The sequence below is a fragment of the Sphaerodactylus townsendi genome, linkage group LG04 (genome assembly GCF_021028975.2).
Source record: "Sphaerodactylus townsendi isolate TG3544 linkage group LG04, MPM_Stown_v2.3, whole genome shotgun sequence".
Classification (NCBI taxonomy): domain Eukaryota; kingdom Metazoa; phylum Chordata; class Lepidosauria; order Squamata; family Sphaerodactylidae; genus Sphaerodactylus; species Sphaerodactylus townsendi.
The window spans coordinates 29,651,147-29,663,727 of record NC_059428.1 but is presented as its reverse complement, the minus strand read 5'-3'; the positions used below and the strand labels follow the sequence as shown (position 1 = coordinate 29,663,727).

The 12,581-nt window shown below is 43.3% G+C and overlaps 1 protein-coding gene across 6 annotated transcripts in view; it reads left to right on the top strand.

The window, feature by feature from the left end:
* The window catches only part of SPATA13 (spermatogenesis associated 13), a 174,961-nt gene extending 162,937 nt beyond the window's left edge, over window positions 1–12,024 (top strand). For all 6 annotated transcript variants that reach the window (XM_048494360.1, XM_048494364.1, XM_048494363.1 and 3 more), the window contains 4 exons: window positions 2,368–2,497; window positions 6,409–6,781; window positions 8,880–8,954; window positions 9,365–12,024. In XM_048494360.1, the coding sequence (XP_048350317.1) occupies window positions 2,368–2,497; window positions 6,409–6,781; window positions 8,880–8,954; window positions 9,365–9,546 (760 nt within the window). In that variant the 3' untranslated portion in view covers window positions 9,547–12,024. The remainder of the gene's footprint in view (window positions 1–2,367; window positions 2,498–6,408; window positions 6,782–8,879; window positions 8,955–9,364) is intronic.
* The last annotated feature ends 557 nt before the right edge of the window (window positions 12,025–12,581 follow it).

Below are 12,581 nucleotides of genomic sequence, written 5' to 3'. Positions count from 1 at the left end.
TGTATTGTAAGCAAGCGACCAGTACAGGCCCCTTCCGCACAATCAGAATAATGCACTTTCAATTCACTTTCAATGCACTTTGCAGATGGATTTTACTGTGCGTAATAGCAAAATCCACTTGCAAACAATTGTGAAAGTGTATTGTCGTAGGCTTTCACGGCCGGATTCAACTGGTTCTGATGGGTTTTCCGGGCTGTGTGGCCGTGGATCTTGTTCCTAATGTTTTGCCTGCAATCTGTGGCTGGCATCTTCAGAGATGTATCATAGTCTGTTACACACTGTGGACACAGTGTGTCCACCTCTGAAGTGTGTCCTGTTACACAGTGTGGACACCTCTGAAGATGCCAGCCACAGATGCCAGCAAAACGGTAGGAACAAGATCCACCAGCCCACGGCCACACAGCCCGGAAAACCCACCAGAACCAATTGTGAAAATGGATTGAAAGTTCATTATTCTACATGTGCGGGAAGGGCCACAGTTCAGTGAATTTATGAGCATCCAGAGACAGCTCCAGGAATTGTCATTTCAGGCAAAAACTGCTTTGTTCAGGGTAAAAAACAGTATCCTAAAGTGATCAGAGCCCATGAAGCCAGTCTTAAAGTTATGGTTAATGAGCAACTACTAAGGAAGTTATGCCGCTGATGCCATCCAGTTCTTTTCAGACTATGAAATGCTCTTCAGAAGCTTTTGTTCTCTGCAGAGCGCTGCTCATGGTTCAGCTGACTTAGTAAGGCTGACTCAGGTAAGGGGGCTGCTTTGTTGGCTGCCTTCCCCCCCTCTTCTCCAGCTTTCTTCTTTATTCACTGCTGTCTCAGAGGCAGTCATGAAAAGAGCTGTCTTGGCTTCGTGCTGAAAAGAGACCGGGGATTTAACTTCATCTGAGCTGTTCAATTGTACTCTCTGATCACAAAAGGACTGTGGTTGGGGCATCTGTCTTGGCTCAACATGAAGATCCCAGATCAGCAGGGTCAGACATAGACTCATGCCGCCCCCTCTCCCCTGTCCTCTTCCCCGTGACTTAATGTTATTTTTAAAAATAAAACCATGATGCTTAGTTCTTTTGTGTATTTTATGGTGGCTTATTAAATTTCTCAAATATGTATACATATAGGTACAACAGTATGTAAGAGCCTCCAGTCCAGCTTTTAAAACACCAGTAGCATCAGGCTTGTTACTGGAGCCATCCAAAACATCTTAGAATGTAACCCTAAGTATGTTTACTTAGAAGTGAGCTCCACTAAGGTCAGTGGTGTATCCAGGGGGCAAGAGGGGGCAGACAACGCAGTCACCGTTCACCTGGTTCACATGGGGGTGAATTTTGGCTCCCCGCCCCCTCCCTCACCTCCTCCCCCCATGCCCAGCCCCCAGCTGGGGGCTTGAAGTACTCACTCTGTGGCCCCCACTGCAGAGCTCCCATTTGTCTGACGTGGAGGCCAGCAAGGAGCAGGGGAGGCAGGACAGAAGCCTTCCCCAGCAGGCCTGCTGTGCCCCCCCTTTGCCGAATTCCCCCTGCCCCCCTGCTGTCAGCAGTGGCCCAACAGATCTTCATGCAGCTTGCTGATGGGGAGTCCATAGCTGGTGGCGTAGTTGAAACCTGTGTTACTGGGCAGCTATATTGTGACCGATCCTTTAATCAATGCTCAGAGATTGTGCGACTGCACATTCTTTCTCTCTGTTCCTCCTACCTCCACTGTGAATTTTGTCCAAATGGACAATAGCAAAGTTTTGGAATATGCTGCCACAGGAAGTGGTGATGGCCACTAACCAGGATAGCTTTAAAAAGGGCTTGGACAGATTTATGGAGGAGAAGTCGATCTATGGCTACCAATCTTGATCCTCCTTGATCTCAGATTGCAAATGCCTTAGCAGACCAGGTGCTCAGGAGGAGCAGCAGCAGAAGGCCATTGCTTTCACATCCTGCATGTGAGCTCCCAAAGGCACCTGGTGGGCCACTGCGAGTAGCAGAGTGCTGGACTAGATGGACTCTGGTCTGATCCAGCAGGCTAGTTCTTATGTTCTTATGTTTGTGCTGGCACCGAACTCAGCCGTGATTAACATTAACCAGGATTTGCTGTTAGTCGCCTTCACACTCTGGTTTATAATCTTGGATAACCAAATTTTGCTTTTAGCACGGGTAAAGTGTGTGCCAAAGTAAGCCTTAACTGTGGCTGGGAAAAGAAAGAAGTTAAATATGCTATTCAAACATGGTATGAAGCATTATTTTTAATTTCTGTGCTTACTCTACAAGAATTGCCTTGCTGAATCACACCTGCGGCTAGTCAAATGCCTACAGGAAATTTACGAGCAGTTTCGGAAGGTGGTAAAATGGATCATTTAAAATGTCTGACCCACACTTCCTTTTGCAGTGACTATAACAACGTAAAGGCAGCCTATGAGGCCATGAAGAATGTCGCCTGCTTGATCAATGAGCGTAAACGAAGGCTAGAAAGCATAGACAAGATTGCCCGCTGGCAAGTGTCCATAGTGAGCTGGGAGGTAAGATTGCTCTTCTATAAAGTCTTAATGTTTGCCATGGTCTCTATCCTACCATTCCACTCAGCAAAGTCTTCCTCCAGCCAAAGGAGCCTGTCTGTAACATGTGTGGAGGAAAGCTGCTTTGGTTTGGGAAACTTCCTTCAGCCTCAAGTAGGATTAAGGACAGAGACAGGGTATACAGGTGTCTCTATGCTAATAGTAGAAGCATTCGACCTAAAATGGGGGAACTAGAGTACAGAGTTTTGAAGGAGGACTTTGATATAGTGGGCATTACAGAGACATGGTGGAATGAGGAGAACCAGTGGGATGCTGTTATACCAGGCTACAGGCTCTATAGGAAGGATAGGATAGGGCGCATTGGGGGTGGAGTTGCCCTTTACATCAAAGAGAGCATAATTATCATGAAATATAGACAGTACAAGGGGAGCTGGTTCCCCTACAGAATCACTGTGGATATCAATACCAGGGGTGAAGGACAGTTTAATATTAGGAATATATTATCGTCCCCCTGACCAAAGTGCACAAGAGGATTCTGAGATGAAAAAAGAAATTAGAGAGGCCAACAAAAACAAAAATGTAGTGGTAATGGGTGATTTTAACTATCCCCATATAAACTGGAAAAATGCATGTTCAGGTCATAGTAAGGAGAGAGCATTCCTGGATATGCTAAATGACTGTGGCTTAGAGCAGATGGTTGTGGAACCAATGAGGTGAGAGGTGATCCTAGATCTAATTCTGTGTGGGACCCAGGATCTGGTGCAGGAAGTCAGTGTTGTTGAGCTGATAGGGAACAGCAACCACAATGCTGTCAGATTCAGTATCTCTGCATCACGAGATAGAGGCAACTACTGAAATGTAGTTGTTGCCTTCAGAAAGGGAAATTTCTCAAAGATGAGGAGGGATAGTGCTTGGGAAGCTGAAAGGGGGGAAAATCAAAGGGGAGTCAAAACTGTCCAGGATGCTTGGAGGTTATTTAAAAACACAGTAATAAAAGCTCAAAGCTGGAATGTGTTCCACAGGTTAGAAAAGAGCAGCACCCAGTCCAAAAGAAAGCCACCATGGTTAACAAGAGAGGTTGAGGAAATTATCAGAAAAAAGAAAATGTCTTTTAGAAAATGGAAGTCCAGTTTGGCTGATGGAAGAATATGAGAGAGAATTTCAAATGGTGGCAAAAGAGAAGCAAGTTAGCTGTTAGGGGAGGCAAAAAAAGGATTATGAGGAATGCATGGCTGCAAACATCAAGACCTTAACAAACAGTTCTTCAAGTACATCAAAAGCAGGAAGCCAGCAAAGAGAGCGGTGGAGGCCCGTTAGATGACAAAGGAGACAAAGAGGGTGTGCTTCTAAAGATGGCAGGGAGATTGCAGAGAAGCTGAATGAATTCTTTGCATCTGTCTTCAGCTAAGAGGAGGTGAGGAACATTCCTGCGCCCTGAACCAAGCTTCTTAGGAGGTGAATAAGGAACTAAGCGAAGAATGGTGGTAGACAAGGAAGAAGTTCTGGCAGCCATTGATAAACTAAATGTTACCGTCCCCTGGCCCCAGATTGCATTCACCCAAGAGTTCTTAAAGAGCTCCAAGCATGAAATTGCTGATCTTCTCACTTTAATATGCAACTTATCCCTCAGGAATCAGGCTCCATCCCTGAAGACTGGAAGATGGCCAATGTCACACCAATCTTTAAGAAAGGATCTAGGGGGGACACGAGAAATTACAGGCCAGTCAGTTTGACATCTGTTCCTAGTAAATTAGTAGAATCTATCATTAAAGATAAAATTATAAAACATGTAGAAAAGCAAGACCTGCTGAGAAAAGAGTCAGCATGTGGCTTTTTGCAGAGAGCAAATCCTGTCTTACAAACTTACTAGAGTTCTTTGAGGGTGTAAACAGGCATGTGGACAGGGGAGAAACCGTGGACATTGGTTCTACTTGGATTTCCAAAAGGCTTTTGGACAAAGTTCCTCACCACCAGAAGAGACTGTTGAGAAAACTCAGCAATGAAGGGAATAAGAGGGGAAGTCACTCCTATGGATTAAAAAACTGTGGTTGAGAAACAGGAAACAAAAGAGTGGAGTGCTTAAAATGGGAGAAGTTCTCACAATGGAGAGATGTCGGGAGTGGTGTCCCCCAAGCTGATCCGTTTTGGGGACCATGCGTGCTCTTTAACCTATTCATAAATGACCCTGGAAGTAGCAGGGTGGAGTAGCGTAGTGGCTAAGTTTGCAGATGATACCAGAATTATGTAGGGTAGGTGAGAACCACAAAGAGGGATTGCGTAAGAAGGCTCCAAGCGGACCTTGATAAATTAGGTGAGTGGGCTCAGAAATGGCAAAATGCAGTTCAATGTAGCAAAAAATGTAAGGAAGTGATGCACACAGGGGGCAAAAAATCCAAACTTCACATAACACGCTACAGGGGTCAAAGTGCTATCAGTCATGATGAGACCAGGAGGAGGAAAGGGATTTAGGCGTCTTAGTTGATAGTTCCATGGGAATGTCAACTCAATGCATGGCAGCTGTAAAAAAGGCAAACTCTATGCTGGGGATCATTAGGAAAAGGAATTGATAATAAGACTGCAAAGATTGTCATGCCCTTATATAGCTAAGCAGTGGTGCGGCCGAGACTTGGAGTACTGTGTCCAGCTCTGGTCGCCGCATCTCAAAAAAGGATATTGAGGGAGATAGAAAAAAAGTGCAGAGAAAGGGCAACAAGGATGATTGAGGGACTGGAGTTAACCTTCCCTATGAGGAGAGAGGCTGCAGCCGTTTGGGACTCTTTAGTTTGGAGAGGAGGCTGAGGGGGGATAGTGATTGAAGTCTATAAAATTATGCATGGGGTAGAAAATGTTGACAGAGAGAAATTTTTCTCTCTTTCTCACAATACTAGAACCAGGGGGCATTCATTGAAAATGCTGGGGGGAAGAATTAGGACTAATAAAAGGAAACACTTCTTCACGCAACGTGTGATTGGTGTTTGGAATATGCTGCCACAGGAGGTGGTGATGGCCACTAACCTGGATAGCTTTAAAAGGGGCTTGGACAGATTTATGGAGGAGAAGTCGATTTATGGCTACCAATCTTGATCCTCTTTGATCTGAGATTGCAAATGCCTTAACAGACCAGGTGATCGGGAGCAACAGCCGCAGAAGGCCATTGCGTTCACATCCTACATGTGAGCTCCCAAAGGCACCTGGTGGGCCACTGCGAGTAGCAGAGAGCTGGACTAGATGGACTTTGGTCTGAACCAGCTGGCTTGTTCTAAAAAAAGGATAATGGCCAGTTTTAGCATCCATTCAGTTTTATGTCAGACTTGTTGAGAGCCAGTGCAGTACAGTGGCTAAACTCTCAGACTAGAATTTGTGAGGCCCAGATTTGAATCCCCACTCTGCCTCTGAAGCTTGCTGAGGGAGATTGGGCCAGCCACACACTCTTAGCCTAACTTCCCTCCTAGGGTTCTTGTTGTGAGGATAAAATGGAGGATTATGTAAAGTGTAAAAGAGAATTATGGAAAGTGTTTTGGGTCCCCCTCGGGGAGCAAGTTGGGGTACACATGAAGTAAATAAATAAAGAAATGTTTGTATTCTATATGTTCTGTTGGTTTTACAAAAGAGATTCATTTATTGATACATTTAGAATTATTTTTATGCTAAATATCATGCCGTGACTCTTGTAGGAAGCAACAGAAGGAGCCTCTAATCATGTACTGGGTATTGAAAAGAGGAGGGAAAAAGGCAAATGGCAAAACACAGTTAAGTGATTTAACCATGGGTTTAATTCTCGGCTGGTTAGCAACCCAACAGGCTGAGTCCCCCAAAAAGTTTCCAATATAGTACCAAATCACTTCTAAATAATGTTGCAATAAATCGTGAAGGAAATCAACTTCAGAACTTTCCTCTGTTACAAATAATTTTAGGGACAAGATATTTTAGGCCGAAGTTCGGAATTAATCCACTCAGGAGAACTGACCAAAATCTCCAAGCAAGGCAAGAGCCAGCAAAGGACTTTCTTTCTCTTCGATCACCAACTTGTGTTCTGCAAGAAAGATCTGTTGAGAAGGGACATGCTGTACTACAAGGGCCGGATTGATATGGACGAGGTAGAAGTGATGGACGTAGACGATGGCAGGGACAAGGACTTCAATGTCAATGTTAAAAATGCTTTCAGAATCATGAATAGGGCCACAGAAGAAGTGCATCTATTCTGTGGGAAAAAGCCGGGGGATAAGAAGAGGTGGCTGGAAGCCTGTGCAAACGAGAGGAGGCGAGTGCAAGAAGATGAAGAAATGGGTAAGTGTTGTAATAAGAGGAAATTGTGCTCCCACTTCTCTTATTTTTGCTCTCGGGGAGATTCCCTGACATTTGAAGTTGCTTTGACTATTTGTCAGACACAAAGTTTAGTTGTGTAAACAGGGGCTTTTCTGTTAATCAGTTCCGCCTTTAATTAGTGGGTGAACTGAGCACAGACGGAAGCAAGCAGGGGACGTTTATTGAATAGGGCAAATAAACAACTGTCTTATTATGCGGCAAGGTTCATCCTTTGTCCTCCCAAGCCATATTCCAAAATGGTTTTTTTGGTGGTGTGGGAGTGATCTTCCTTTTCTGCTGATGAAACCAGCAACAAAATTATTTAAGAGCATGGAACATATGAAAGGCGGCTGTTCAGATACTCCCCTGTTGCATTCTCCTACGAACTTGCCTTTTGTATTGTTAACGAGTATTTTTGTAGAAGGGGTCTCTAGAGCAGAGATCTGGTCCAGCCCCGCCATGCTTAAAATGTATGGCCAAACAATAGCGCTGCTACACGGGCTCTTAAATTCTAACTGGAGTCTCACAGAGAGGAGTAACTTACAATAACACAATTACATTCCAGCAGCATTTCACAAGAGTGCAGTGGTACTTTTCCCCAGCTGTTCTGTCCATACAACTTGCAGCCAAAAAACATACCTGACAGCAGTTGTGCATTCATTATTTTCTCCCTGAACCTGCATTCTTTGGGTGTATTTTTAATCATACAAAGGTGCTGTTCAGCTCCCACGCTACTCACGTTCGCAATGTGTTATGTTATGAAATACAACAATTTAATATAAACCAGGCTAATTAAAATATGCATTCCCTGTCCAGAGTTTATAGTGCAAATCTAAGCGGAGCTATATCTTTCTGATTCTGCTAAAATCAGTGGGTTAAGAAGGGTGTAATTCTCATTAGGACTGCATTATTAGACAAGGCCATGCCCAAAACTGGGTGTTCTTCTGGCCACCAAAACCAAAGTTGAGCAGAAATTATTTTCCAATACTTCCTGGAGAGGTAATTCTCCAGCGGAATGTTGAGAGTGGGATGGTTCCATGGAAAAAAATAGAAACTTCGCGGCACCAGTCCTGTTCGGAGGATTTGGCCCAAATTGTTCATGAGCAGCACATCTTAGCTGTTCTATCTATTGATTCAATCTTTGCCAGCATTGGTGACTTTAAACATCTCTCAGGAAAATTCTGCACAGCATATTTATAACGATTGCAACTCGTTCTAAATATGCTGTGCGGAATTGACTTCAGAGCTAGTGTGTTAAGAGTGGCAGACGCTAATCTGGAGAACAGGGTTTGTTTCCCCAGTTCCTCCACAAGAAGCTTGCTGGTGACCTTGGGCCAGTGACAGTTCTTTCAGAACTCTCTCAACCCCACCTACCTCACAAGGTGTCTGTTGAGGGGAGAGAAAGGGAAGGAGTTTGTAAGCTGCTTTGATACTCCTTACAGTAGAGAAAAGCAGGGTATAAAAACCAACTCTTCTTCTGTTGTATAATCTATTACACATTCTGCCTCAACACAGCTCTATGTGTTCACACACTAACATCCCAAACCAGGGTGAGGGGAGCTCTGCAGTGACTGGGGATGACGTGGCAAAGATTCCGCTGTGCCACTTTCAAAGGGGCTTTGGCGGCATAAGACAAACACACACATGGGAAAAAATGATTTACACCATGATTTCCTATGGCGTAAGACTGCTGCCAAGGTGGGGGGCATTCCCAGACTGAAACCCCAGTGGAAGCCTACAAAAGTCAGCTCCACCCCCAGGAATGCCTCCAGCCTTCTTCCCACTGTGCCAGAACGTCCTGCTAAGCTGGTGTAACTCCCAGTTGGTAGGCACTTCTGGGTTTGTGTGTCACAGAGCTGAATGACATCCACAGAGATGCCCCTCCGCCAGCAAGGTGGTCAAACGAGCCGGCATGATCCTGCGCCACTTCCACAGCCCAGTTTGTGCCTGCCCTGGATTGGGCTGCCCATTGCTGCCTGACATTATTGAATGACCTTGTAAGTGTTCTTTGCTTTAAACAACTACTGTAGTCGGACATCTGAAACTGTATTAACTATTTATCATTTACTCCAAACTGCAGGCATGGAGATTTCAGAAAACCAAAAGAAACAAGCCATGCAGAATGCGCGGAAATCAAGACATGGAAAGATTAAAGGTGAATCTTAGAGGATCTGCCTGTTCTCTCCGGTATTTTGAAGGCTGGTTCGCACAAGATACATTTTCCCTTCTCATAAGGAGTTTTGACTGTCCTTGGGCACTTGTTCGTATAGAAAATGATACAAATGGGGCAATTGGCAGAGCCAGCCAACAGCAGTTCCATTACGTCTGGTGGCTGGCTGGAAAAACATGTTTAGCAGATGGTCGATATTGTTGCCAGTACAACTGATAGTCCGATTCCCAAGCGGTATTTCTCACAAGGGCATTATACCTAGGGATGCTTGGGATAACTTCGTTGTAGAGCAAAACATTAACAGGCCCCAAATTGTGAGCCCTTTCTTAAATTTCCTATCTGTGTCCCTACACATAACACATCCATACACACTTCTTGATGTTTTCTTCCAACAGGTGTTAGCTATAGTGGATGCCCAGTACCCCCACCACACCAGAGTTTACATCCCATCCATCAGCGTCACATCACAGTGCCCACTAGCATTCCACAGCAGCAGGTCTTTGCCTTGGCAGAACCCAAACGGAAGCCGTCGCTTTTCTGGCATACTTTTAACAAACTGACACCGTTCAAGAAATGAGTGGCTGAAAGTCAGTGGACTGGAAGGACCAACACTGAAAGAGAGCAACTTGGCAGCATGGAATTCATTGGAGCTGGGAAAACTGTGAATCCTGTTGCAGAGGGGAGGATGCGTATCCCTCCTTATCTTCCTCTGTAACCTTTGTTGAGGAGGCATCTGAATGGTTGAATCAAAGAAGGTTGGGGATGTATCGTCTGAAGCAAACATTGACTTGCAGCAATAAATATTGCTGGTGAGGAGTCAGCTGTTTGGCGATAAGGGCCAACTGCTGCCACTCTAGAACAGTGGCATACCATTTATGTTGTACTTGTACCAAAGGAATGGTTAAAATCTCTAAATCGTTTTTTGCCTGTCTTAATCATTAACTGATGGCCAAATTTAGAAATAGGACGGAAAGCATTTTTCCCTGTCGCAGCACGTTGGCAAAGAAAGGTCTCTTCGTCTTTGTGGGCATCGGACAAGTATGTGGATCCCACCTTATGACCAAATAACTTGCTGCAAGAACTGGTGAACCTCATTCCTTCCTTAGTTCACTGCCCGGTCCTGCTGATTTTGCCAAATGGCAGCGGGACTCCCTTCAAGGCCTTAACATCTTCCTGGCAAAAAGACTGAGGAGAATTTTAACATGGTAACATAAAACTGTAAAACACACATTTTTACGTGCTGTTGCAAATAATGAAGGAAGGACAGAGCTGATGCATCTTGGAGATGATTCTTACCAAAAGCAATGCTGCGCTGCACACGCGGTATGCACTTCAAAGAAAATAAACATTTCTTTTTATTTTGGTACTTGCAACCGTTGGCCTGCGAGAATGGCCTCTGTGATGTCTGGAATGCTGGCACTGACGATATGAAAACAGATGTTCTGTATTTTTTAATTACACTAATGTGATTTGTACAAAGATTAACACAAAGTAACACAAATCAGAGACTACTAACAGAGGTTTCCTTCCCTATGTCCCCCACACATACATATTCCAGCTGGCTCATGTTATTATTCTTATAAAAGGTCTGCAGAAAGGTTCTTGAGCTTGTATGTGGTTATCCTTGTATAGACCAGCCAAAGAAGGTGACTCCTTAGCGGTTATTTCTTTGTAACGTTAGGAGGATCCTCTGCCAGGAATGAGATGGTAGTGTTAGAAATGAAATTGGATTGAAAGAGATTCAAAAAGGGTCAAATGCGGCCTACCTACAGAATGTCAAAACAATTTCTTCTTGTTTTTAATTTGCTCTGTTCCATGAAATGAAGTTGTTTTTTTATTATAGCTTTTACAAAATAATCTACCCTGACAAAACTGTTGTAAACTTAAGTTTATGGTACACATTTTTTCCTACTCAGTGGTTTTGTGTGAATACATATACTTATGTGCATTATCAACAGGAATGGAGTATGGCAACTTCTCTTTGCGTTTCAAAACTAGGTTCCAAAAAATTCCCAAAGTTCTCTCAGTTTCGCATAGTGTGCTATTCATCATGGTCATAGTATACGTGTGGATTATGAATTGTTTTTGAGTGTCACATCCACAATGTTTTGGTATCTTTCAAACTATGTAAGGACAACAGCCAAGCCATTCTATCACATAGTGAAAAATCCTTATGTGAAATAAGCCTTTGGCTGCAATCATAAACATACTTATTTGGAAGCAAATCACATTGAAATCAGTGAAACCTCTGGGTGAATGTGGTAAGGACTGAGGTGTTCTTTTCTATGGCTTCTTTCTCCCTCTTGTTCTGAAGCATGTTCTGAAGACTCCAGAAGAAACACACAACATGCAGTTCAGTTACAACTTCAGCCCTTTTCAGTCCCATGGATTTTAGAGGGAATGCTTAAATCTTTTCCATTGAAATAAATGAGTACTTAAAAGCACTGAACTTTGACTGGATTGAACCCTCAAGTGTATATGTATAAAAACTGGTGGCAGCTTCTGCAACTATCAATAAAGGATATTGTCAATAAAAGCATAAACTACAAATGGTTATAAAAGTTACACCCAGGTACATTTGTTATCTGATGATGTGTTGGAATTCTTGCATATACATTTGTCATGTCCATGAAAAAAACGATCTTCTACTAACAAGCATTTTTAACCTGAAAGGATATCTTTGGAAGACAAAGATTCCTTCTGTACATAGTTCCAATAATGGCTGTAAACAGGACACTGATGCTAAACTGAATTTCACAGCATGTTGTGAAATGTACTGCTTGCTTTCAATATTAACTTTTGTAGATGAAATACTTGAGAACTGGTAAATGGAGTAATAGTCTGGCACTGGATTCTGAACAATTATTAAGTTGTTAAAATTAGAAAAGATTATTACAAACAATACCTGCACTTGTAATAAAAATAAAACTCCTTTGCCTGATTACCTCTTTGGTTACCCTGTTTCTCCAAAAATAAGACATCCCCTGAGAATAAGACGTAGTAGAGGTTTTGCTGAAGTTCTAAATATAAAGTGCTAAATATAAAGTGCTAAATATAAAGTTTTTGTTTGGAAGCATGCCTGTCGAACAGAACACCAGAGCATACAGCTGTGGAGTGGAAAAATAAGACACCCCCTGAAAATAAGACATAGCGCATCTTTGGGAGCAAAAATTAATATAAGACACTGTCTTATTTTCGGAGAAACACAGTAGTACAGTTGCCCGCTCTGAGAGCATAGGTGCTGAATGTAGTGGGTATTCAAGGCATTTTTAGAGTAGAACCTCACCATTCATTTTATCATGCCTCATTCCCATGCTGACAATGTGGCTTAAAATGGTTTCTTGAAAGGAATTAACCACTGTGCCTGCATCAATGTTCTCCAAAATGTTAATATATATATATTAAATATGAGGAGTGCCTTCAAGGCTTCACTGACCCATCCACTTAACCAAGCCTGCCCAAGCCAGGCCTAGCCCATGATTGCAAAGAATGTGTGTAAGACCAAATTGGGTAAGCTGTAACCCTTCAACCTAGCTCCTGCCATACAGATATGCTTCTGATAGGCTGGGTGCACCAAGCCACAGCCAAATAATTTGTATTGACAAGAGGCAC